At 40.3% G+C, this 27764-nt stretch overlaps 1 protein-coding gene across 4 annotated transcripts in view; it reads right to left on the bottom strand.

The window, feature by feature from the left end:
• TBC1D5 (TBC1 domain family member 5) overlaps positions 1-27764 on the bottom strand; it is a 472654-nt gene that overhangs the window by 205507 nt on the left and 239383 nt on the right. For all 4 annotated transcript variants that reach the window (XM_024197361.1, XM_029910981.1, XM_024197362.1 and 1 more), the window contains 4 exons: positions 15443-15551; positions 13234-13323; positions 13052-13123; positions 10257-10324 (listed from right to left, as the gene is read on the bottom strand). In XM_024197361.1, coding sequence (XP_024053129.1) covers positions 10257-10324; positions 13052-13123; positions 13234-13323; positions 15443-15551 — 339 coding nt within the window. The remainder of the gene's footprint in view (positions 1-10256; positions 10325-13051; positions 13124-13233; positions 13324-15442; positions 15552-27764) is intronic.

Here is a 27764-nt window from a genome sequence, read left to right as displayed (position 1 = left end):
GTAAGTGTGCAGGTACTCCATAGGGAAGGCATCCAGTGACCAGATAAATGGCCTGGTAAAGGACTTGGAAAGGAGGTGCTGATTAAAAGAATGGACTGGGGAGTGGTTCAAGGCTCCTATGATTGGTACCGCAGGAAGCCAACCCCTCTTTCCTACAGCCCACCTTACTCTTCCTACCGGGGCGGGGGGAGAAGGGGGAAGAGGAAGAGGTGGGTGGTAAGGTCCAAGCCATGAGTTGGCTGGAGGACCTAGATGGAAAATGAAGGGGGGCTGATGGAAGCCCTGGGTAGTTATTTCAATGAACATGGAGTTGCCTGCACTGTACACTTATCTGCCAGGCAGTCCCAGACATCTAATAATAAAGTTGTAGCCTGATTAAATCCATATCAAGTGTCTCTTATCCTTCTTTCAGTATAGCCAGACAATGTGACTGACCTGGAGAATCTAATCCACAAGACAGTGTGCTATATAAGAACATGATGCCCACTGCCAGAGTTCCAAAGTATGCAGGTCCCGTGGCTTTTCCTTGAAGAGACCCTTGCTCAAGTAGAGAGTAAGAAGATGGAATGAGTGGGCAGAGGAGTGGGGAAGCAGCTGTCAAAGCAAGGGGGGAAGGCTCCTTCCCTCCTGTACCCAGACTCCTGCTGTAAGATCTAGCAAACCGGGGACCATGCTGCTCTCAGGAGGCCCTATGTGACCTACCACAACATCTCCAATTGCTTCTACTTCCAGTTTGTGCCCACTGGTTGATCAGTTCTGCGCTAAAGGGTTCAAAAATAGCTCAGGATGTATTCATGATATGGCAAAAGAGACTACTAGTCATTCGAACATTTGATTTCAGGAAAATGAAACACTGAAGAAACAAAAGGCCTCAAATAATTAAAATATACTTGCTTGAATGCTTTGAATGTGATTGAGGTTGCCAACTGCAACTGAAATATCAGGACTATCCTGCTATTTCAAGATCAGTACTCAGTTCTTAGCTCCATTTGCAAGATTAAAAAATGGGCAAAGGAAGCCATTAAAAATAGTACAACTGATACATTCGCTGATTTATAAATCGTCAACATGGTATACAGGGAGTACAAGTGTGGAGATTAATGTATATCGAAGTTCAATAATTTGTGCTCTTTTGGGGGAACCTTAAGGTATTTTTATAAAAAGGGATGCTGTGATAAATGTTTTATGATGTCACAAAGATATCTAGGAAACTGCGCAAGTAACACACAAAACTCTGGGATCTGATCAATAGATAATTATAATGGGAGTTGCATTCACAACTGAAGAAATAATAGGGTTCCTGAAGTTCTTGAAGTCTAGCAAACTCTCATTTATCCTAGTCCTGTTGAACCTTTCTATAATGCCTAATCATCCTATATCAGATTTTCAGAAGTGGCAGTCTGGGGGACCACCTTAATTTCAAGAAATCACTTGATACTTTTGCAGAAATAAAATTTATGACAGGAGAGAATGAGCTATGAACAAGTGTTAAAAAACTTAAGAGGCAGGAAATAGAAGATGTCAGAAGGCTGGGGAAAATCCTGTTGCCCAGTAATCCAAGGCAATGCAAATATTAATCTGTAACTACTGGCAAGCAATGTATTCCTGTACAATCTGCTCCTGGAACATTCAAAGGAGAGGCAAACTGAAGGATTTAAAGTTATACAGGATGTTCCTCAAAAATAAGCCCACACCAAAGCAGCCTGGATTTGAGAAGGCTCCACACTTGCGAGAAATAGTGACTGTTTGAAACAGTAACAAACAAAAGAAGAGGGTACAGTGCAGAGAACTAGACAAAGGAATAGAACAGGGGTGGCCAACTTGAACCTGAGAAGGTGCCAGAATTTACCAATGTACATTGCCAAAGAGCCACAGTAATAAGTCAGCAGCCTCCCATCAGCTCTCCCCCGCCACTCCCAGAGCCTCCCACCTACCGGCAGCCCTGCCAATCAGCGCCTCCCATTCCCTCCCCGCACCTCCCGATCAGCTGTTTCATGGCGTGCAGGAGGCTCTGGGGGGGAGGGGGAGGAGCGAGGGCACGGCAGGCTCAGGGGAGGTGGCAGGAAGGGGTGGAGTGGGGGCAGGGTGTGTGGTAGAGACAGGGGTTGAGCGGTGAGCTCCCCCCCCCGGCACATTGGAAAGTTGGCGCCTGTAGCTCCCGCCCCAGAGTTGGTGCCTATACAAGGAGCTGCATATTAAATTCTGAAGAGCCGCATGTGGCTCCGGAGCCACAGGTTGGCCACCCCTGGAATAGAACAACACTTCAAAAGATAACTCAGAACTGTAGTGTCTATTGGTCAGCAGATTGATTGTTGACACTTATTCCTGAAAGTCTGCTTAATTTTTCTAGTAATTAAAATAAACACACAGCAGTGGCTGACAACTCTCAAAGAATGCCTTGTGTTTAAGTTTTCACTTTCCAGGCTGTGAATTGGTGCATATGTGAAACCTGGTTGTGTGTGCACAACCAAGTATTTTGTGTATATTACATAGGAACAAATGAATGACTATGTTATGTTCAATGTCTCTACTGTCCACCTCTAAGAGTGTGAAAATGTAAACACAAGCTGCTATTTTGGTGTGATCACCCAAATATGGCAGGTTTTTCTTCTTTAACATTATAACACTGGGCAGATTATCAAGATTAACACGCCAAAATCAATTCTATTAAATTACTCATGGAAATGTTTTTGCTTCAATTAGATTAAAAATGTGATACTGAGGGAGAGATGTGAGGGGTTGAAGTTGTTCCTTTAAAATATCCAAAAAATTGGGCAAACATACATTTTTAATGTAAGACTGAACTATGTTTTAAATGTGTATTGGAACAGCCTCTTCTAACCTTTTCCTCTATCATAGATGATAACAGTGAAAGAAGGCTATAGCAGAACAGTTGAGGGAGGAGATAAAATAAGTGAAATACTGCAATTGGGCTCATTATTCACACTTGTTTTGTTATTATTGTGTTGACCATTCAAAAGGAATTTGCAGATATACAATGGAAAAGATAGATTAGATAGACAGAGGTTCAGATGGTGCTCAGGGGTTGGAACAGTTTAATTATCTCAGGTCTTTAGCATCAGTTCCTATGTCAGAAACTATAGTCCAAAAGGAAGCGTAACACGAAATATCTGCTTGGAGAAAGACAAGTGAGTGATCATGGATAAAACTGTACAGTGCCAAGCATAATGGGGCCTCTAGGTGCTACCAGACTATAAATTATCCAAAAATAAAAGCTTCATGTAAAGTACAATATGAACAGGACATAAGGTACTCCAGTTAGCGCAGTACTTCTGCCTTCCATTTCTGGCTTTTGCACTGTCTTCTTGTGCCTGGCTGTGTAAATTACTTAACTCTATGGCTTAGGTTAACCAGCTGCAAAGTGGATACAATACTGCCAACCCCAAATGTTAAAAAATGAGAATCATTTGGAAATCATTTTAAAGACAAACTTGGTGTTCTTTCATTTAGCTGCTGGTTTTTGAGCCATTAGGGTTCAGTGGGATCACATTTTCATGCTTTTCGCCACAACCATGAGGCCTGAACCATTTCTTTAAATGAAAACTCAGATTCTCACATATTCATTTGATTCCAGTAGCTAAGATTAAGAAAAACACCAATTATAATGAGACTTGAGAGAAAACTGTGAGAGTTAGCGACACTGTGGGTACTCACAAAAATAATAAAGGCTTAATTATTTAATGCTCGAAAAATGCTTTGAAATCCTCAGATGTGAGCCACTATACAAATGCCAGATACTGAGGCACAGTTAGGTGACTTGAAAATGGTAGCATTGAAGATAACAAGCAAGGTATTAGGCAGTGCCATTACTACGGATTTTAGTGTCCGAGGCGAGCAACCATATTAGTGCCCCCAATTAGAGTCCTGCGTGGGACTATTTTTTTTAATCCCGCTCCCATCCTGCCCCACAATACCTACTCCCACCTGCTCCCGCACTGTTTGTTGAATTTTTATCCCACTCCCACTATTAAGGCAGCGGGTCCTGCAGGATCCCAATCCCAGAGGGCAGCGGGACTGGGATCCTGCAGGTCCTGCTGCCATAATAGTGGGAGTGGGATAAAAATTCAACAAGCAATGTGGGAGCAGATGGAACTGGGAGCAGGTATTGGGAGCGGGATGGGAGCGGGATTAAAAAAAACAACAGTCCTCCCATGCTGCAAATAACATGAACGTCCCTGCCAGCAGCCTCCACTCTCCGGCTGCCCAGCTCTGAAGGCAGCGCTGCCAGCAGCAGCAGCACAGAAGGAAGGGTGGCATGGTATGGTAACTGGACCCGCGGATCCCAGACCCACTGCAGGTCCCTTACCTTTTTTTGTCCACTCCATTTTTTTTGCCTCCTCCTGCACCAGCTTTGTGCCCTAAATGGCTACCCCGTTCACCCTGCCCTGGTTGTGGCCTTAGTATTGGGCTGAAGAATATAACATTTTCCTGGCATTTGATGGGAAAAATGTTAGACCAACAGTTGGAAACTTGTCTGCATTTGTAATAATCACATTACTGTAAAGGAAGGACACATCTGAGACTTCAAAGGTACAGTACAGCAGATGGCAATCAATGTAATTTAGGATTTTGAAGATATTATTTATGAAGGACTGTTATTCAGCCCTGCCCAATGGAGTTTAGGAAAGAAAGAAACAAAGAAAACTCAAAAATACACAAAAGATATCTCTGAGTATCTAGCAATATCAGAGATTCTGGAAGGAAGGATAATAATGAACTCATGAATAAGCTGGCTGAAGTGTTAATCATGGTAAATGCAAACACAAGAGACCATGATGCGTAAGAGAGAACCTATCAGCTCAGGAAGAATTTTGCAGAGAATATTAGTGTACAATTAAAGTCTATTTTAGAAGTACAGTACCTTCAGATCAAAAGAAGAAAGAAACATTTTAGAAAAAAATAGGATACTACGTCTAATTACAGCTCAGAGTGAGGATCATATTAAAAACAGGTATCTTTTCATCATGTTTTATTGCAGCTAGTGGGAGCAAATGAATGAGCACTGAAGTCTGCTTTAAAAAAAATACCCTCACTTCATACAAGTGAAAGTCAGGGTGAGTGAATTGTTTTTCTAAAAGTTAATTTAAGATATTTAGGGGCTCCAGAGGCACATTTCCTTTCTTTTCTCAGACAGACCCCCCACCCTCTGCTCTACTGGGCCGTACTTTATCAGCATGGGTGGGAAAACCCCACCAAGGATTGCATAAACTGCCAGAAGTGCAGAAACTATTGCTACTATTTCAACAATTTGGGGTGGGAGGAGGAAAGAAAAGAAACTGTCCCTTTCCCCAGGAATATTGGGCTACCCAAAGACAACACGGGGCCTGTGAAGAAATGAGCTTCTAGGCACCCCAAAAGAATTACATCAAATAGGGGAAAGACAGCAGCAGGCACAGTGGGGGAAAGAGAAAAATACCTCTCCCCAAAATAAGAGGTTGAAATTATAGTAAAAAACAGATTTATCGGACACACAGATTAACACAATTTGTTGAGGAAGAGTCAAAACTGCTTTTGTAAAGGAAAATCATGCCTCACCAAGGTACAGAGAAGGGCAACAAAAATGACTAAGGGTATGGAACAGCTTCTGTATGAAGTTAAAAAGACTGGGACTGTTCAGCTTGGACAAGAGATGAGTAAGGGGGGGGATGTGATAGAAGCCTATAAAATCATGAATGGTGTGGAGAAAATGAATAAGGACACATTATTTACACCTTTACACAACACAAGAACCAAGTGGCACCCAATGAAATTAGCGGGCAGCAGGTTCAAAACAAACAAAAGGAAGTACTTCTTCACACAACACACCATCAACCTGTGGAACTCATTGTAAGGGGATGTTGAAGGCCAAAAGTGTAAGTGGCTTCAAAAAGAGAATTCAATGAGTTTGTGGTAGATAGGCCCATCAGCTGCATAGATGCTCCTTTCTTCCCAGCTCTCTCATAACCTTGGAAAGACGGACAAAGCTGCTCTACTTCACCTCCCCCAACCTAAGTTGCTTTTCTTTGAAACAATAGCAGCTGCCACTACTTCTCTTCAGACATATAGATCTTGATGTACAAATCCATTTTAGCAGCAGGCAGAGGTTTTATTGTAAAAGGGAAAACACAGGAGATGGTCCAGTGGGCATCCCTACAAATTATTTTAACTTGGAATGTTTGAGAGACAGGTTCAAGACTGGCTATTCAGAATCCTAACTTAAAAGAAAAGAAGGTGATGCCAGTGAGTGGACTGATATCTTAGTTTGAGTACACAGATGTATCCTCACAAATACAAAATAATTTGTACACATTTTATAGCATTAAAATAATTTTTTGCATCTGAGGTGAAACAGTTGGTTTCTGAGACAGAGCTGGGAAGAACTTTTAAAAGCTATGCTTTAGTTTCTACATATTTTATTAATAGAAAATACACCAGCATTGTTCTTTAGTGCATTTGCTGAATGACAGTAATTAATCATGCCTTTCTTACATCTACTATGAGTAACTATTGTGTATGCTCAGATAGGAATTTCTTTTTTAGTGGAATAATAGAATACAGTATGATAGTGGCAGGCTGGTAGTGGCTGCTATATATAATTAAGTTTAGGTTAGTACTTTCGTTATAACCACCTATTTTCACAGCTTTCTGAAAAGCTTCTCATTTGAGGCAGAAACTAACCATGCTTGGTTAAAGCTCAGAAGTGAATATTTCTGTAAAGCTGCAGAAAAATCAATTCTGATACCTCTCAGCTCTTGGATAGCGAAACAAGAAACTTCATCATTTAGATTTTCATCACGAATAACTTAAAATTGGCTTATCAAAAACCTTTAATACTTTGCTTGTAAATAGTTCTTATTAAGGAATAGGCCCCTTTCCCAGATTTAATTTGAAAAATATTCAAACATTAAATTATTTAAAAGTCAATTCTGAATATGCTGAATAACCTGCTAAAATTTTAGCAGGGCCTAATAAGCCAGGCTCACATTCTGACATTCCCAATGCAGTGTTCCAACTTGGCTTCGTGGGGGATTGTAAATGTCTGCTTGAAACATACACCATAATTCTCAAAAAATGCAAATTACAGTGATATCTTTCTGTTGCTCTTTCAGGTATGCAGCTGCCATATTAACCCAGCCTTGTAGAAAAATGTTTTCAGCAGTAGAAAATGTATGAATTCACCTCTCTCACAGTCCCATTTATTTAAATTAATTTTGAAATTTAAAATTTAGAGCCTATTACAGAAACTCCAACCTAAAAAAAAAAAAAATCACATTTCTGTCCAAGTTTATTAATGCTTACTATTGTTACACTTAAGATTACTATAATTGAAAGATTAAAGAAAATGATTTTTTGCAGTTTTTCTAGTGTGGTTACTTTGTGTTTGTGTATGCAGCTGATTTCTCAGATTCACATGTACAGCAAGCTAATCCATTTACTCTGTTGGATTGTGAGGGTATTTCATGCAATAACAAGGTAAATGAAAACTCTTTTAGAATGTGAAAATCACAAAAATAGCACCCCAAACCATTTAAAATTTTATATTTATTTATGACATTTAAAATTGATAGAGTTCCATTAAATGCTAACCCTGGCAGTTTAGCCTACCTTCCGCCCAGCCATTTTTAATAAGAATTTAAATGAAAAATTGTGGATAAGGGAGAAGCTGTAGATGTGGTATACCTAGACTTTAGTAAGGCATTTGATACGGTCTCGCATGATATTCTTATCGACAAACTGGGCAAATACAATTTAGATGGGGCTACTATAAGGTGGGTGCATAACTGGCTGGATAACCGTACTCAGAGAGTTGTTATTAATGGTTCCCAATCCTGCTGGAAAGGCATAACGAGTGGGGTTCCGCAGGGGTCTGTTTTGGGACCGGCTCTGTTCAATATCTTCATTAACGACTTAGATATTGGCATAGAAAGTACGCTTATTAAGTTTGCGGATGATACCAAACTGGGAGGGATTGCAACTGCTTTGGAGGACAGGGTCATAATTCAAAATGATCTGGACAAATTGGAGAAATGGTCTGAGTTAAACAGGATGAAGTTTAGCAAAGACAAATGCAAAGTGCTCCACTTAGGAAGGAAAAATCAGTTTCACACATACAGAATAGGAAGAGACTGTCTAGGAAGGAGTACGGCAGAAAGGGATCTAGGGGTTATAGTGGACCACAAGCTAAATATGAGTCAACAGTGTGATGCTGTTGCAAAAAAAGCAAACATGATTCTGGGATGTATTAACAGGTGTGTTGTGAGCAAGACACGAGAAGTCATTCTTCCGCTCTACTCTGCTCTGGTTAGGCCTCAGCTGGAGTATTGTGTCCAGTTCTGGGCACCGCATTTCAAGAAAGATGTGGAGAAATTGGAAGGGTCCAGAGAAGAGCAACAAGAATGATTAAAGGTCTTGAGAACATGACCTATGAAGGAAGGCTGAAAGAATTGGGTTTGTTTAGTTTGGAAAAGAGAAGACAGAGGGGACATGATAGCAGTTTTCAGGTATCTAAAAGGGTGTCATAAGGAGGAGGGAGAAAACTTGTTCACCTTAGCCTCTGAGGATAGAACAAGAAGCAATGGGCTTAAACTGCAGCAAGGGAGGTCTAGGTTGGACATTAGGAAAAAGTTCCTAACTGTCAGGGTGGTTAAACACTGGAATAAATTGCCTAGGGAGGTTGTGGAATCTCCATCTCTGGAGATATTTAAGAGTAGGTTAGATAAATGTCTATCAGGGATGGTCTAGACAGTATTTGGTCCTGCCATGCGGGCAGGGGACTGGACTCGATGACCTCTCGAGGTCCCTTCCAGTCCTAGAATCTATGAATCTATGAATACAACATTAAAAACTGTGTTAAACACAAAAGCCAGGAAATGTAAACTCTAACATTTTCATAGAAAAATTAACTCATCCACTTTACATATAACATGTTTTATGATTAGCTAGGCAATTAAATAAGTATGTACCGTATGTGCAATGTAGGTAAATTAATGTTACTATGAGAATTTTAACTTTCACATTTCATGACTTATTTTGATACTGATGACTTGTGATGAAGCACTTATTTTTGGAAGTAGACAACATTTTGGATAAATGGCCATGCAGAATGTTCATTATTCACATTTATTTAGATAAATGGACAACAAAGATATCCATTCATTGTGCTCCATTGCCAACGTCAGAGCAGTCTGGACTTTATATTCTTTTTTTTACAATGGCCCTCTAACTACCATATCTATCACTATCCTAATGTTCACTCCCCACTTATAGTTTAGATATGTATATATTTTAATCTTAGAACATCGAGAACCATTTCCATTTACAAACAAAAATTGCCATCTGTGAGAACTTACATTAAAGCATATTCAGATTTTAATTATACTACAGACAAAAATGCATTCAAACAGGTCTAGGGATGGACATACAAAATCTTCCAGAAACCAATATTAATGATTCTTCCTTGTTGCTTTGTTTTTATCCATTTATATAGTAAATGAAATGTGTTAAAGATAAGGTTTTTTAAAAGACTGAGACCAATACTATCTTATTTCAAGTTATAAGTAAAATGTATGCCATATAGTGTAGTAACATGTCACATATTTAAAAAACTATAATTGAATTTAATTAGATTTACACATTACAGTCAGTAATCCAACCCTGATAAAATATTTTCAGGAACTGAGTATTCTAACTCAGAAAAGTTTCTAAACAGGAATAACCGAAGGGTCAAAAAGATGAAAGAATAGTCAGAGATGTTAGGGCAAATTTTAAAAGGCATCTGTGACAAACAACACTAGAAAAATGATACTTAAAAATAGAAATGCTAAACTTCTCTCGATGAATGACATTTCTCACTAATTACATACTGCTTTTTATTATTGATTGAATAAGTGTTAAGAATTATAGAAAATCATCTGTTCAATCTTTTATTATGAACATAATTTAGTCAAAAGACCTGTCAGTTATTCTTACTCAATTTTTGTTTCATACAGAAAAGTGTATTTTATATTTAATATAACATTTTCTAATATCTTAATTTAGGAGAACTTCATTTCAATACCATCAACAAATCTCTAGAGTTTAATATTTAACTCAATACTTTTTTCTCCTTTTTCTCTCAAAGAAAACTTTTCCATAAACGCACACACCAATCCTTGTATTGTAATAAAATGTAAGGTCAAGAAACACAAAGCAGTGTACACAGCATAAAAAAACAAAGTTAGAATTTTATAAAGAAAGTTCCTTATAGGTCTACATACGTTCTTGTCACATCTTGTTCAATCATTGCTCGAAGCTCTTTATCCTGGAAAAATTTGTTCCAAAGGGACTGAAAAAAGGCAAAATAATTGCATGAAACAAAAAAAATACTACAATACCTTAGTCTTGTATAGAAAGTTCTATCTGCAAAGTGCTGTAAAAAATTAACCAATTAATCGTCAGCATTGTTGGGAGGTAGGTATTATCACTATTTTACAGATGAAGAAACAGACAGCTAGGTTAGTGACTTGCCCATGGCCTCACAGTAAGTCAGTGTTGAGCAGGGATTAAAACTCATGAGTTTCTGGCCTTCCTAGCTCCATGTGCAATCCACTGGACCACATTAATTTTCAAGTATTCAGAAGCAGTTACAAATTGGCTTAACTTGCACATTGGCCAATTATTAGCAAGTGAACTATTGAGCCCTGGCAGAAATAAATCAAGTGGGGAATGCATGACAATAAAATACGAGTCACACAAAGGCGATCTCTCTAGTCCCTCAAATACACTATGCAAAGGAGAGTCTCATATGTGGAGTAGAAGGAGATAACTAATTATTAATGTAAAAAAGCCTAAATTGAAATATAGTTTAAATTAACTTCAGTGACTTCTGTATCCGTACTTGTGCTCCTCTTTTTCCTCTGCCATCCAGGTCCCGTTCACCAACCCCTCCCAAAAGCTAACCTGAATGAAGACTGCTCATTTTACCCTTCCAATTTCAGTAAGGCCCTAGAAAAGAGTCTTTGCTGATAAGACACTGTGAGGGAGCAGGGAAACACAATCCCCACTGCTAAAAAAGCCCAGGACAGCACAAAGGTGTGGTGTGTATACCCCATTGGATATAAGGGCACAGGTGCCGATCTAGAGGTGCTGCAGCACCCCCTGGCTTGAAGTGGTTTCCATTATATATACAGGGTTTACAGTTTGGTTCAATGGCTCTCAGCACCCCCACTATACAAATTGTTCCAGCACCTCTGTATAAGGGGATGCATAAAGGTGGACCGCTGCTTTATTCCTACTTTTGATTTGGCACTGTGTATTTGTGGTGCGTATGAACTCACTTGGTATTTGCCCTGCCATATTCACTTTGACTTCTCATTAGCCTTTTTTCACCCACAGTGCAGAACAGAGGTTTGGAGTCCCTTTGTACAGACCACCAATACAATAGAAATGCGATGACTCCAAGGCTTGTGTATAACTGGACCTACGTTTGGGTCTATTGCATGTAAAGTCCCTCCCCATTTTCAGGCTATAGATGTTCCTATTTTCATTATCGGGCTTTTGATGTTCTGTTTCATAACTGAATTGTCCTTTCAAATGTCTCTCTATAAAACACGGGGAACATAGTAATAAATTAAAACACATCAGTTATTGGTTATTAATTTGAGAACAAAACAGAAATGCACAGAACACTGCTCCAGCACAAATATCTGTAAAACAGATGCACATTCCATAAATCCAGCCAAATAACTGTATTTCTCTTGTGACTTGTCAAGAATTATTTAGAAAATGTTAAAACCAAAATTTTCCAAAACAATAACACGTTGGAAAAATGGTGATTAATAAAATAGCTTAATGCTATACTACTGTGCAATAGACACAGCACTACTAAGAACAGCTAAGATCTTCAAAAATGGGTGGCAAAAAGTTAGGCTACTAAATCTAAATGTACACACCTAAGTGGCTTGATTTCAAAAGTGCTGCACTCCCACACCTCCTGCAAACTTCAATGAGAGTTGCTGGCTACTCAGCATTTTTGAAAATCAGGCCAAATGTGTTTTTCATGTTTTCGGTATTACTTTAAATTCTAGGTCTTTCATTTTGCAGGAGTTCCTCGATAACAATGACTTAATTTCTCCTCGCTTGCTATGACCTATAGAAAATAATCCCCTACCAGCAAAGAGTACTCAAAACTCTAGAACAGTGGTTCTCAATCTCTTCTTTACCAGACACCTCTTCCATCCAGCAACACAAGAAGGGCAGGGTGGTTGCTAGCCTTTGACACCTGTTGAGAGTCACAGCACTGAGGCCGAGAACCCCCGACCTAGAATGATGCGTTCGCGCAACCCTGTGTGTAAAATCAAGTCTTTAAATGACCTCAAAGGAGTGGGAGTTGATGATCTTTTCATCCCAGTTCTATCTCATTATACCAATTTTTAACTATTAAATGGCAGAGAGAGAACATAATAGTAAACATGTTTTAATAATACAGTACTGAAAGCAATTCATCCCACAATTTGAGTGAGAATCTTCATGCGTGGTAAATCACCAATCAACCTACAAATATTTTTCTGGACATGCTATCTAACCAACTCAATTGATATTCATGTACAGCATTTTACATCTATTTTGAAAAAATAAAGAATAATAATTATTTTAACAGGCAATATTTCAAAATATGCAGCAAATCATTATTAGTTCCATTGCATATTCACTTAGCAATAATTCATTTGGTTTTAAAAGTGCAGACATTTCAGTAAGAGAGCTGATGATACAAGTCATATTACATGGCCAACCAATTGGCCAGATTCAGTGAAAGTGGAATCAAATCCCAATATTGATCTCTTACTCAGCAACGCATCAGCAGCTGGGAGAGTTGAATAGGCAGCATACTTAGCTCCTGGAGAGGGAGCACCAACTGCTCAACAGCAGCTCAATTTAGGAGTGGCACTATAGTACTCCCATTTAGTCTTCATTGGCCAGGAGCTCTCTTATTGCCAATCTGATGATGAGCACCAGGATTTGGTTGTTGTTGTTGCATGCACAATATATATGATACAAGTGAGGCTCAGCTTACCCCCTCATCTTGCGAAAGTGGATTGTTGATGATCAGATCCTGCTGTCCAGCTTTCCGAGGGTTTGTAATATGCTGGGGGGAAAAACAGAACATGGTTTCTACTTTCGGACTTCTCTCATATCGGAAGTACTGTTCCAATATCCAGGCATAGGAGTGGAAGATGCTTTTTATATTCTACTTACTATTTCTTTAATCTTGTTATACCATGTTCTTAATTTTGAAGTTTTATTTATCCACTGACTTCTGTCTTGTGGTAGAACATTTAGAAACAGCTATCAACAAAGGAAAAGATGTATTTGTTAGAAAGAGAAGAATTTCATCACCTTAATGTAACTTTCCAAATAAAAATCCTATAGGACAGTCTAAATCATCTCAAGGATGAGAAGTGATATTAAAAAAATAAAGATTCTACACAAGTATAAAGCAACAGAGGGTCCTGTGGCACCTTTGAGACTAACAGAAGTATTGGGAGCATAAGCTTTCGTGGGTAAGAACCTCACTTCTTCAGATGCAAGTACACAAGTATGATACAGTAAAAAACCTAGAAGTGATATCCAGGCCTCAGAATTTAATCTCCAAAAACAACTAATAAGAAGCTAGAATCTAGTTCTGAGATACAACAGAAAGGTCCAGCAACAATCTATGGGGCAGAACCTCAGCTGGTATAAATTGTTAGACCTCCACCGAAATCAGTGAAGCTATGACAATTTACATCAGCTGAAGATCTGCCTTTACAGATTCAGGTTCCCAAAACAGATAAAAAAATATAGGAAGAGATCAAAGTAGAAAAATACAACATTGGAGCTGCAGGCATAGCATGAATGGAGATGATGCAACATATTTACAACCAATGAGATTATAGAAGAGAAGCTAGGTATTCAAAAATATATTCTATCTGAGATAAACTGGAAGGACAACTGTGGACCAAAAAAAAAAGAACATCCTCCACACTTCTTTGAGGTAGTTTACAGGCCTGACTTTGCAAGATGAGGTCCAGAAAATATGTAGTCTAAGCTCTGAATTTTATAGGATAAATGTTCTTTTATATTTGTGCGTTGGAGGATCAGACACCCATGGATGTAAATTTCCCCCTTTGAACTGGGGAAGATTATTTGAACTAGATGTAAGATATTGACAAACATTAGTACTATTTGCTCATTTTTAAAAGATGTAAAAGTTTTCTTTTTTAAACATTCTAAACTAGTCTTAAAATAGTTAGGAGATACTGTCAAGAACATAAATGCCTCCAAACAATTCTTTTTAGAATATTCAGTATTAAGAACTTAATGAAAACTTTGGACATTTTCAAACACGTATCCTAAAAATAGGCACTTAAATCCACACAGTTTCCCAAATTAAAATGGCATGATTTTCAGAGGTGATAAGCTCCTCTTCATTTAATTTAAATGGAAGTTGTCGAGGCTCAGCACCTCTGAAATCAGGCCATTTTTATTTAGGTGGCTAAATACAGATTTAGGCAACTAATTCTAGGACACAAGGAAGAATAGGCTGGTACAAAAATGTTTGGGTACAAATTCTGGGGCAGCCATTTTCCTGCCCTTCCTGAAGAAAAATATTTTTTATAAAATTGTAAAACTGTTTAATATTGTATACATTCAATTTCTTTGGTTACTTTCACTTCGTGTATTTTACGTTTCTTTTTGTAGGTCTTTGTGCTAATGTCAAGCTGAAAAACTTCCACCTCAAGTGAAGTAACTTAAGTTATCACTCATCACGTACAGCAAGTGTATTGGGGAAGACGTTCTCCTCTATCAGAGAGAGAAAGCCCTGACCTCTGTGTTACACATTATTTTAGATCTCCATCCTGTGTATCTCAATATTATTTATTTTTCCCAAAGAGGAAAAAAGGTTTCTAATGGCCCTTCTTGTTTTGCATGACTGGAAGTTCCTACATTATCCAATAACTACAAAAAGGCCATGAATCTCCTAATTTTCTCTTTCTTATTGGGAAAGATTCTCCAGTTGCTGCTTAGGGAGAGGCAGTACGTAGGTTATAAACAAGTCAAAGTTAGTCCCTAAAATATGAATTATAGGCCAAAGTCCCCCTTTTCACTCAATATGCGTGTTTTCAATGTAAAAACAGTATCAGGAAACATGGATGTGTCACACGGAATTGTACACTAAAAATAAAATGCTACGCAACACAAAGATGTTTTTTCATATAAATCCTTCACTATCACCAGTAATTCAGCTTTAAGGCGACACAATATGATTAGCAAATGTCCTATGAATTATAAAATGGATAGGAAAACATTGGAATGAAGTCTCTTGGAAAATTCAGTAATTCTTTGCATCAATAATTTTCCAACGCATCAGGTAATGTGTTGATATATTGCAACCACAAACTGTAAATAAATATTTTCTTCTTACCTTCCAGCAAACACTACGGAACCTGCTGCTTCTCAGCTGCCCATTAATCCCCTTCAGCCGTATTGTTGCCAAGTAATTGTTGTTTACAAATAGTTCTTCCCATTCTTTACTACATGAAAGAAAAGAAGGAATGAACATTATTAAAAACCCTCAGCTGACTTAAGGGCTATATCACACTAAGTAATTTTGGATAAGCAGAAGGAAGGGAACTTTTTTAATGTATATATTTAGTTGTGTACTGTTTCTAAACGCATGGCTGTCTTTTTGGACACATTTCTTCTCTGGATTTAATGAATATGTAGATCGCTATAATTATGCCAGCAACTGAAATTCATAATGTCTATGGAGGCTATTCCATTTTCTCTAAAATGTTGGTACTGCAGTTCAGTGAATAAACAAGAAAAATGAATATTAATATAAGCACATTCATGTTTCAGCCATAGACAAAGAGGTACCTATTCCAAAAATATGCAACAGAAAAGTATACTGTTGACTGTATTAGTTCCTCACATGACTTATTTGCATAAATGAACCTTCTTTTCTTCTTAATGTCAAGCTGGGCAGTTAAGCATAATAGAAGAGGACTTTCTTTAACATTTAGTGCTATTTACTATTGAAATCACTTCAACTTCTTTCTACATGATCAGTTTTAAAATTTTAACAGGTGCTAGCAAATTTAAAAAAACATCAAAAAATTAAAAAGCCTCACTGTATAAACTGTTAAAGGCAAGCTTGAGTACCTTGCAGTACCTATGGCTGACTAGATAAACAACCTAAATATGCCTCCCAGGCATGCAGACACCAGGGGCCTAACACCTGTGCCTCATTAATATACAAGTAAATCTGCTCTACTGGGAAACAATTGGAAATTAATTGTCCCAAACCATTTACTGAGTTTGAATAAAAGAATTAGACCTATATTTCGTACATCTTCCTCTGAATTGAATCTAAAGAATACTACTAGCCACTTGATGATCTAACTAAAGTAACCCAGACCTTCTCAGAAAGACTTCCTGAAGTCAATCACAAATTCAAATAGTAATTTTACTGTAAATCATCAGGGACACATTCATGGGCATATGTGCCTCAGCAGCGTGTTGTTGTTGTTGTTAAAGTTATGTCCTTCTCTTAGGAGATTCACTTGGTTTCCTAGAAAGAAACTAAACCAGAAATGGAGAAATCACTCTTCATCTCAAGGTGTAATCATATCAGATCTCATTGCCTAAATAGGGTCAAGATAAGTCAGGCAGGTGCTGTAAGAACTTCTCCTCTCCCCGCCGCCCCGTTCCTCTGAGATCATTCTGAATAAATACCCCCAAATGTGACTGTTGGGGCACTATGCTGGTGGAGATGTCATTTTTCAGTTAAGAGGAGGTGAATTTCTCATAGCATTGTTTTCTACCTTAAGGAGTTACTTCTAGGCCCAGTTCCTTGGCTGCAGCTGAAGAGCTAAACAAAATTTGGAGTGGTATGTGAAGGCTGCTTTAAGAAATCTTTGGGCTCCTCCAATTTTGGTCTGTCTGGGCTAAAGGTTGCTTTAACTTGTGCCATCTGCCAACAGCCCCAAAGGGCTCTAGGGTGACCAGACAGCAAGTGTGAAAAATCAGGACGGGGGTGGGAGGTAATAGGCGCCTATATAAGACAAAGCCCCAAATATCGGGACGGTCCCTATAAAATCGGGACATCTGGTCGCGCCTAATGGGCTCATATGGCAGCAGATTGCCAGGGTGCATGGGAGTGCCAGCTCTGACCCCTACAATGTCAGCCAGAAGGGGGTATGACATGATAGAAGTCACTGTGCTGGCTCTATACCAGAGGATCTTGCTTCTATGCTGGCTATTCTGGCTTTAGGGCTGCTTTGTGCTGGATGTGTAGTGTAAAGTGGAAACAGTTTAAGGGAGAATCTGGCCCGTTTAAATTTAAACATGGGTAACTACAGTATTCTGCCTACCTAAATTCCCCTGTGGTTTCTACTGGATACAGTATTCTTCATTTCCTTTCTTAACCAGTTTTGTAGCATCACTGATGCCATTATAACAGCTGCCAAGCAGGTCTTATTATATACACACTGGATCAAATGCTGGTGTCAGTTACAGTTTTAAAAGTGAATTATATTCTGCACTGACATGGCCATGTCAGCTAGGGTGATCAGATGTCCCAATTTTATAGGGACCGTCCTGATTTTTGGGTCTTTTTCTTATATAGGCTCCTATTACCCCCCACCCTCGTCCCGATTTTTCATATTTGCTGTCTGGCCACCCTAACGTCAGCTGAGTTAGTGCAGATGTAAGCGAGTGTAACTGAGAACAGAATCTGTCCCAATATGTTTATTACAGAAGTTGCCAGTGGTGACTGTTTTACAGCAGCTAATTTTTTTTTAAAGTCTCACTATAACTTAGATGTCACATATCAGTAAAACTTCCAAAACATTCCTCTGCTTTTGTGCTGAAAATTTCTAGGCTTGCTCTCTGTCTAAGTTATTTTGGAAAATTTGAGCAAAATGACTTCAACAGTTTGAGTTACTGGAGTGGAAATGATATATTCTTCTCTGTGTAACTAAATTCTGAAGACATGTTTTCAACAGGCCTACAGTAAAACAGCTGAAACTAAAATCTGGCAAGTACATAATCCACACCCTGTTTGGACTTGTGGAAAAACAAACAAACAAAAAAGTTATAAGCAACTGCAAAAATTACTCTGAGCACGCTCAGTAGCAGAGTTTAACGAAGTTCTGCCCCCGCTGGACCTGACTCAACAATGCTCTTTGACCAGCCAGGCATGCACAGAGGTCACTGTTCAGACATTTTACATGATGGAAATTTAGCATTTATTTGGAATTTAACACAAAATAAGCCAGGAAAACTAGCTTTAAATCAGAGACCGAAGAAGATAAAGTGTTTAAAAAAAATCAAAAATCCCACAAGTTTCAGGCTATTTACCATATTGGCGACGTTCTACAACATTCAGCAAATATTTAGCTTTCATTTTTTTAAAATATTTTTTAAAAGATGTATCCTCCACAAAGTAAACTCACACACAGGTGCTTCATTAACCCAAGTTTGCAGAAAATTTCCAAGTCAAAATTAAATGAGCAATGAAGATTGGAACTCAGGTCTACCACACCCCATTTGCTTCACTGAGGTGTGAACTTCAAGAGCCAGTTGGAACCATTTAAACCAGGAGTAGGCAACCTATGGCATGCGTGCCAAAGGCGGCACACAAGCTGATTTTCAGTGGCACCCACACTGCTCGGGTCCTGGCCACCGGTCTGGGGGGCTCTGCATTTTAATTTAATTTTAAATGAAGCTTCTTAAACATTTTAAAAACCTTATTTACTTTACATACAACAATAGTTTAGTTATATACACCTCTACCCCGCTAAAACGCGACCCGATATAACACGGGTTCGCATATAGCGCGGTAGCAGCGGGGCTCGGGCAGCGCTTTGAAGGGTCCAGGGCTCCGGCTGCTGCGGGAAGCCCCGAGCCGTTTAAATCACCACTGGAGCCCTGCCACTGCTACCCCGGGGCTGCAGCAGCGGGGCTCGCCAGCGATTTAAAAGGCCCGGGGCTCTGGCTGCTGCAGGGAGCCCCAGGCCCTTTAAATCACCGATGGAGCCCTGCCGCCCCTACCCGGGACTGCAGCAGCGGGGCTCCGCCAGCGATTTAAAGGGCCTGGAGCTCCCTGCGGCCGGAGCCCTAGGCTCTTAAATCACCGCTGGAGCCCTGCCGCCCCTACCCCGATATAACGGCGTTTCACTTATAACGTGGTAGGGATTTTCAGCTCCCCACGACCGCATTATATTGCGGAGAGGTGTATTGTAGACTTATAGAAAGAGACCTTCTAAAAATGTTAAAATGTATTACTGGCACGCGAAACCTTAAATTAGAGTGAATAAATGAAGACTCGGCACACCACTTCTGAAAGGTTGCTGACCCCTGATTTAAACCATTAATAAGCAGAAGCAATTGTTTTATATCATACTAGAAAATTAAATGCAAAAGCATGTGTTGATACAACATTTGGATTGCATAATTAAAATAAAGGAAAATGCAAATTTTAATATTTGGGCTGTCTTGCACATATTTTGTATTTTATATTTCTGTTTAACGGGTTAAATGTGTAGCCTAATATATTAGTGGTCATATTTTAAAGTTTACATTATAAAATATGCAGCTGAAATAATATTACTTATAGAACCTCAACTTCTACATTTCTTACCTTGCTTTTGACTTCATCTTTAATGGCAAATGTGTGCCATAGAAGTATTATTGGAGTGAATTTGGGATAGCTGCATTACTTACATGTGAAAAAGTACTCTATGCTCATGAATGGGAAGGGAGGCAGATCTCTGGAATGAAAGCTTAGTCTGCAGGTGGCTAAGGAGTCAGCTTCTCTCCCTTAGAGCTCAGTGGCTCTGGGAAGAAGGATAAAGGAGTTTGAGGCGCAAGTGGTGTTCTCGTCCATCCTCCCTGTGCAGGGAAAAGGCCTGGGTAGAGACCGCCGAATTGTGGAAGTCAACGAATGGCTACGTAGGTGGTGTTGGAGAGAAGGCTTTGGATTCTTCGACCATGGGATGGTATTCCAAGGAGGAGGAGTGCTAGGAAGAGACGGGCTCCACCTAACGAAGAGAGGGAAGAGCATCTTCGCAAGCAGGCTGGCTAACCTAGTGAGGAGGGCTTTAAACTAGGTTCACCGGGGGAAGGAGACCAAAGCCTTGAGGTAACTGGGGAAATGGGATACCGGGAGGAAGCACGAGCAGGAGAATGCAAGAGGGGAGGACTCCTGTCTAAGACTGAGAAAGTGGGACAATCAGCGAGTTATCTTAAGTGCCTATACACAAATGCAAGAAGCCTGGGAAACAAGCGGAGACCTGGAAGTCCTGGCATAATCAAGGAACTATGATGTCATTGGAATAACAGAGACTTGGTGGGATAACTCACATGACTGGAGTACTGTCATGGATGGATATAAACTGTTCAGGAAGGACAGGCAGGACAGAAAAGGTGGGGGAGTTGCATTGTATGTAAGAGAGGAGTATGACTGCTCAGAGCTCCGGTATGAAACTGCAGAAAAACCTGCGAGTCTCTGAATTAAGTTTAGAAGTGTGAGCAACAAGGGTGATGTCGTGGTGGGAGTCTGCTATAGACCACCAGACCAGGGGGATGAGGTGGACAAGGCTTTCTTCTGGCAACTAGCAGAAGTTACTAGATTGCAGGCCCTGGTTTTCATGGGAGACTTTAATCACTCTGATATCTGCTGGGAGAGCAATACAGCAGTGCACAGACAATCCAGGAAGTTTTTGGAAAGTGTAGGGGACAATTTCCTGGTGCAAGTGTTGGAAGAACCAACTAGGAGCAGAGCTCTTCTAGACCTGCTGCTCACAAACCGGGAAGAATTAGTAGGGGAAGCAAAAGTGGATGGGAACCTGGGAGGCAGTGACCATGAGATGGTTGAGTTCAGGATCCTGACACGAGGAAGAAAGGAGAGCAGCAGAATACGGACCCTGGACTTCAGAAAAGCAGACTTTGACTCCCTCAGGGAACTGATGGGCAAGATCCCCTGGGAGAATAACATGAGGGGGAAACGAGTCCAGGAGAGCTGGCTGTATTTTAAAGAATCCTTATTGAGGTTGCAGGAAAAAAACATCCCAATGTGTAGAAAGAACAGTAAATATGGCAGGCGACCAGCTTGGCTAAACAGTGAAATCCTTGCTGATCTTAAACGCAAAAAAGAAGCTTACAAGAAGTGGAAGATTGGACAAATGACCAGAGAGGAATATAAAAATATTGCTCAGGCATGCAGGAGTGAAATCAGGAAGGCCAAATCACACTTGGAGTTGCAGCTAGCAAGAGATATTAAGAGTAACAAGAAGGGTTTCTTCAGGTATGTTAGCAACAAGAAGAAAGTCAAGGAAAGAGTGGGCCCCTTACTGAATGAGGGAGGCAACCTAGTAACAGAGGATGTGGAAAAAGCTAATGTACTCAATGATTTTTTTGCCTGTGTCTTCACGAACAAGGTCAGCTCCCAGACTACTGCACTGGGCAGCACAGTATGGGGAGAAGGTGACCAGCCCTCTGCAGAGAAAGAAGTGGTTCGGGACTATTTAGAAAAACTGGACGAGCTCAAGTCCATGGGGCCAGATGCGCTGCATCCGAGGGTGCTAAAGGAGTTGGCGGATGTGATTGCAGAGCCATTGGCCATTATCTTTGAAAACTCATGGTGATCGGGGGAGGTCCCGGATGACTGGAAAAAGGCTAATGTAGTGCCCATCTTTAAAAAAGGGAAGGAGGAGGATCCGGGGAACTACAGGCCAGTCAGCCTCACCTCAGTCCCTGGAAAAATCATGGAGCAGGTCCTCAAGGAATCAATTATGAAACACTTAGAGGAGAGGAAAGTGCTCAGGAACAGTCAGCATGGATTCACCAAGGGGAAGTCGTGCCTGACTAACCTAATTGCCTTCTATGAGGAGATAACTGACTCTGTGGGTGAGGGGAAAGCAGTAGATGTGTTATTCCTTGACTTTAGCAAAGCTTTTGATACAGTCTCCCACAGTATTCTTGCCACCAAGTTAAAGAAGTATGGGCTGAATGAATGGACTATAAGGTGGATAGAAAGCTGGCTAGATCGTCGGGCTGAACGGGTAGTGATCAACGGCTCCATGTCTAGTTGGCAGCCGGTTTCAAGCGGACTGCCCCAAGGGTCGGTCCTGGGGCCGGTTTTGTTCAATATCTTCATTAATGATCTGGAGGATGGCGTGGACTGCACTCTCAGCAAGTTTGCAGATGACACTAAACTGGGAGGAGTGGTAGATACACTGGAGGATAGGGATAGGATACAGAGGGACCTAGACAAATTAGAGGATTGGGCCAAAAGAAACCTGATGGGTTCAACAAGGACAAGTGCAGAGTCCTGCACTTAGGACAGAAGAATCCCATTCACTGTTACAGACTAGGGACCGAATGGCTAGGAAGCAGTTCTGCAGAAAAGGACCTAGGGGTTACAGTGGACGAGAAGCTGGATATGAGTCAACAGTGTGCCCTTGTTGCCAAGAAGGCTAACGGCATTTTGGGCTGTATAAGTAGGGGCATTGCCAGCAGATCGAGGGACGTGATCATTCCCCTCTATTCGACATTGGTGAGGCCTCATCTGGAGTACTGTGTCCAGTTTTGGGCCCCACACTACAAGAAGGATGTGGAAAAACTGGAAAGAGTCCAGCGGAGGGCAACAAAAATGATTAGGGGGCTGGAGCACATGACTTATGAGGAAAGGCTGAGGGAACTGGGATTGTTTAGTCTGCAGAAGAGAAGAATGAGGAGGGATTTGATAGCTGCTTTCAACTACCTGAAAGGGGGTTCCAAAGAGGATGGATCTAGACTGTTCTCAGTGGTACCTGATGACAGAACAAGGAGTAATAGTCTCAAGTTGCAGTTAGGGAGGTTTAGGTTGGATATTAAGAAAAACTTTTTCACTAGGAGGGTGGTGAAGCACTGGAATGGGTTACCTAGGGAGGTGGTGGAATCTCCTTCCTTAGAAGTTTTTAAGGTCAGGCTTGACAAAGCCCTGGCAGGGATGATTTAGTTGGGAATTGGTCCTGCTTTGAGCAGGGGGTTGGACTAGATGACCTCGTGAGGTCCCTTCCAACCCTGATATTCTATGATTCTATGATTAGACACCTCAGTTCTCTTTCTCTTCTCTATTCTTTGATGCCTGTATTACCCTCTTGAATATAAAGTGTTTTCATATGTATGCTAAGGAATTTTAGATTCCAGCTTGCTCCATTCACGCATACTCTCTAAGTTACAAGAAAAAACAATGAGCTCTTAGAAATCTTCTTTGACTGGGTCACTGGTCTAGTGGATAAAGGGAAGCTGTAGATTTGGTATATCTTCATTTTAATAAAGCTTTTCACATGGTCCCAAATAACATTCTCATAACCACACTAGAAAAATGTGGTCTAGGTTAAATTACTATAAGGTGGGTGCACAACTAGTTGAACGGCTGTATTAAAAGAATAGTTATCAATGGTTCGCTGTCAAACTGGTAGAGTGCATATAAGTGAAGGCATGCAGGGGTCAGTCCTGGGTCTAATACTATTCAATATTTTCATTAATGACTTCACTAATGGAGTGGAGGGTGTGCTTTAAAAATCTGAAGATGACATTAGATCGGGAGGGGTTGGCAAGCACTTTTGAATTCTAATCCTGTCCTCCAAGCAACTTTGACAAATTAGAGAATCAGCCTGAAATCAACACAATGAAATTCAAAAAAGACAAGTGCAAAGTACTTCACATAGGAAGGAAAAACCAAACACAACCACACACTGAGTTCCCATTTTGGGAATAAACTGGCTAGACTGAATAACAGCTGAAAAGGTTCTGGGGGGATTATAAGTGGATCACAAAGTAAATATGTCCCAGCAATGTGATGCAGCTGTGAAAAAGGCTAATATTCTGAGATGTATGAACAGGAGTGTCCTATGTAAGACACAGGAAGAATTATCCCACTCTACTCCGTTCTGGTGAGGCCTCAGCTGGAGTACTGTGTCCAATTCTGGGCACCACACTTCAAGAAATATGTGGACAAACTGGAGCGTGTTCAGAGAAGAACAACAAAAATGATAAAAGGTTGAGACAACCTGACCTATGAGGAAAGGTTAAAAAAACTGGGCATGTTTAGTCTTAATAAAAGATGACTGAGGGGAAACCTAATAACAGTCTTTAAATATGTTAAGGGCTGTTATAAAGAGGACAGTGATCAATTGTTCTCCATGCCCACTGAGGGTAGGATAAGAAGTAATGGGCTTAATATGCAGCAAGGGAGATTTAGGTTAGATATTAGGAAAAATTAACTATAAAGACAGTTAGGCTCTGGAATAGGCTTTTCAGTGAGGTTGTGGAATCCCCATCACTGGAGATGCTTAAGAACAGGTTGGACAAATACCTGCCAGGGATGAACTAGGTTTACTTGGTCCTGCTGCAATACAGGGCTCTGGATGTGATGATCTCTAGAAGTCCCTTCCAGGCCTACATTTCGCGACTCTAATTCTATGAATCTGCAGGAGGAGACAAATGCCTTCTTTTAACCAGACTTTTTTCAGAAGTATCAGATGTCAGTGGATCAAACAATTAGGTACCCGAGATACTGGGTTGTAGCAAGAATCAATTACTGATTATTTCTAATACCTATCCCATGAAGCGAGGAGAGGTGCCTTGTTCACAAAACTGAAGTGTCTATCCCATGCTTCCTCCACTTGGAAAAGGTATGTGTGGAAAAGGAGTAGGTACCATGCCTAAGTGGACTCCTCTGATCCTGTGTCCTCTACACCTATTTTTCTCACCTACTCTATTTGGATGAAGAAAGGTTAATGCCCTTCTTCTGGAGGACCTGAATGATCTTATCCACTAATCAAGTAAAATGTATCCTACAGCAAAATGCCCAGGGCATAAGGCATTTTCTTCTGGAGATGAGCCTTCCATGGCCATGACCACATGTACAGGTTATCTTCTAGAGGGGTATCCCAGAATAAATGAATCTACAGGTGTACCTTGCATGGACCTGTGTACGCTCACTGCTTTTTTTAAATTGTGGGTTCTTTTGAAATTCCACCCACCCACCTACCTCTGGGAATCACTGTAACTGCGATAGTGACCCTAGCATCTTTGCAGGAAAAAAGGTGATGTGCCTTGCTTGTGCTTACTGTGGTTTAGCTGGAAATTCTCCAAAAAAGGGTCCAGAAGGGAAAAAAAAAAATCTTCTGTTGCCTCATTGTGTTCCTTTTTCCTGACTCCTGTTCAGATCTTTTAAATATTTTTAAGTGTATTTCTGTATTTTTCCCTTAGTACCCAATAATTTGGAAAGTAATGGAAGCTTCGTCCTTCAAATAATTCCCAAGTGCTTTTTGTTTATTTGCTGATGGTCTGAGCCAGACAGGGACTGTGAAATGTTGGGCTGCCTCAAAGAACCCAAAATTGATTGATCAGGGGGACTGCTCTCATATCACTGCTCAAGGGTTTCCTCTGCCCATCTCTCTGATACCTATTTATTAACCTCCTGGAGATGATCTTTCCCCTTGGAGGAGAACTAACATGGGATCCACACAATGACCTGAAATCTGAGCGTAAGTGCCTGGATGCAAAAGGAAAGACTTTTGTTAAAGACTGCTGTGACCCACAGGAGAAGCTGCTGTTCACTGTTCATTGTAGCATGTTCTTTACTGTGTGGTTCCACTGCTTGGTTGCTGAGCTTGAAGAAACAATGACTAGGCCCCATAAAGAATAAAAAGATGACTTACCCTTTTGGAAATTAAGGATCAGAAATCCTTATGGCATTCGCTTGCTCTGCTGAGGCCTAAGCAGCAGCAGCTGCACCATCTTCCCACTGCCTATGTGCAGCTGGAAGGGGAGCAGAAGCATTATAAGTACTATGATCGGCAACAATGGTTGCTAAGCTGAAACTGAACGTGCCAGCAGCTGAAACTACTTTTCGCATGAAGCTACTCCAGGAGATGGAATTCACACCACAAGAAGGTGTAGTCCACTCAGATAGTAGGAGCAGCTCCATTTTATCCATGGCTGCTGAACTACAGGGACAGCCTGCCATACCCTGCCACCTGGCTGAGATTAGGGTGTGAAGGAGGGATCCAGTGTGATCCTTTCCCAAGCTGGGGTGAATTGAGTGGCTCTGTAAAACTTAAAGGAAAAAGAAAGTACTATACCTTGTAGGAAAGGAGGGAGAATAATGGGCAGAATTTTACTTCTATTTCAGGAGTGAGTGAGGTTCCGTGGCCTGCAATGATCATAATGGTCCCTTCTGATCTTAAAGTCTACGAGTTTATAGTTTTGACCTAGGCACTCTGGGTAAAATTTTCACACATGCTGGCCTAAGTGACTTAGGCTCCTAAGCCCCATTTTCATAAGTGGCCTTGGCATCTGGGAGCTTAAAACTTATTAAAAGTCAATGGTACTTTGTTTCTATGTCACTTAGGTGCTTTTGAAAAAAGAAATGTTACCCTCTTTGCCTTTTCTGCATCACTGAGATGGCAGAGTAGCAGAAGACTGCAAAGTCTCAGAGAGGAATTATTTCTCTGAAATCCAGTCCAAACGATGTAATTAGGAGCCAAAACAGAGAAGGATAAGAATATTTTGTTCTGGTAAGTAATTCTGGCGTTTATTGAATAAGGATTTTCTACTATTCTGAAGAGGACACGGTTTGGCTGTTGTAGTTCTGGAAGGGGAGCTGAAAGGGAGACTTTTCAATGAATAGAGCTTAGCTCCTATGCCAGCAGCTCCCAGATCTGCTGCTGACTCCAGATCTACAACATAATGGAAAACCTGAAGTAAAATATATGGACATCAATATGCTAAAGAATGTGGCTTGAGCCTACCCAAAGACACTATGACATAGATAAGTTCTATTCAGATAGATCAAAAGGAGAAAGAGGAAGGGAGGGTCGAAATCCTACTAATCCACATCAGGTAACTGTTGTAGGATATGGAACATAACATTGTACCCAAAAATAGGACCGTTCTATGATCCTGTTGATTTACATGAACACATATCCTAGGAAGTCTACTAGCTACAACAAGGAGCCTTTACACAGTATAGTATTCAAACAAGGTAGGATTTCATATTGGACACCAGGCATTAAAATCAGTGGAAGTAAAGAGGTGGAAATTAAGAACATCAGCAAAATGGGAAAAGCTTGAGCATTAGGACTGCAGGTGCCAAGATCAACCAGATAAACACTGTTATCTATAATTGCTTCATTTTTAGCTTAAATCACTGGTAATGAGGGAACTCGTACTATCTAAAAGGCAATTAGGAACTGTACACAGCTCTTCTGCTTCCTGTATCTGGAAATATTTTAAACTTATTTTTATTTAAAGATTTTTTTTTCATTATGAAGCACAACAGTTTAATCCTTAAAACAATATTCAGATAACAAATGTTACACACAGTAGCCCAGGAGAGGATATTATAACACTACTGTTGGGGCTCAAGCATTTACACTTAGATTCCAGATCATGATCTATAGGCTGGTTCCCTGCTCTGGGCCACTACTCAAGTGGGGGGGAAAAAGGATCCGTAGCAGAATGACCCGAAGGAAATGGGTTAAAAAAAAATTTAAGCAATGCTGTTACTGTCAGAAAAAAAGATGTGAAGTACCACAATGTACCTGGGCCCAGTAAACCTCATTTGCCATTTTTATTCAGTTTACTTATTTAAAATGTTTTTATTTAAATTTGCTGAGACCCCAACTCAACCTCCACAAGCACCCAATGAAGCAACAAGTTACTGATGCTATATGCTGTCAGACTAA

This window comes from Terrapene carolina, unplaced genomic scaffold (genome assembly GCF_002925995.2).
Source record: "Terrapene carolina triunguis isolate 2854851 unplaced genomic scaffold, T_m_triunguis-2.0 Scaffold84, whole genome shotgun sequence".
Taxonomy (NCBI): domain Eukaryota; kingdom Metazoa; phylum Chordata; order Testudines; family Emydidae; genus Terrapene; species Terrapene triunguis.
The sequence above is the reverse complement of the archived record's forward strand: the minus strand, read 5'-3'. Positions and strand labels throughout refer to the sequence as shown.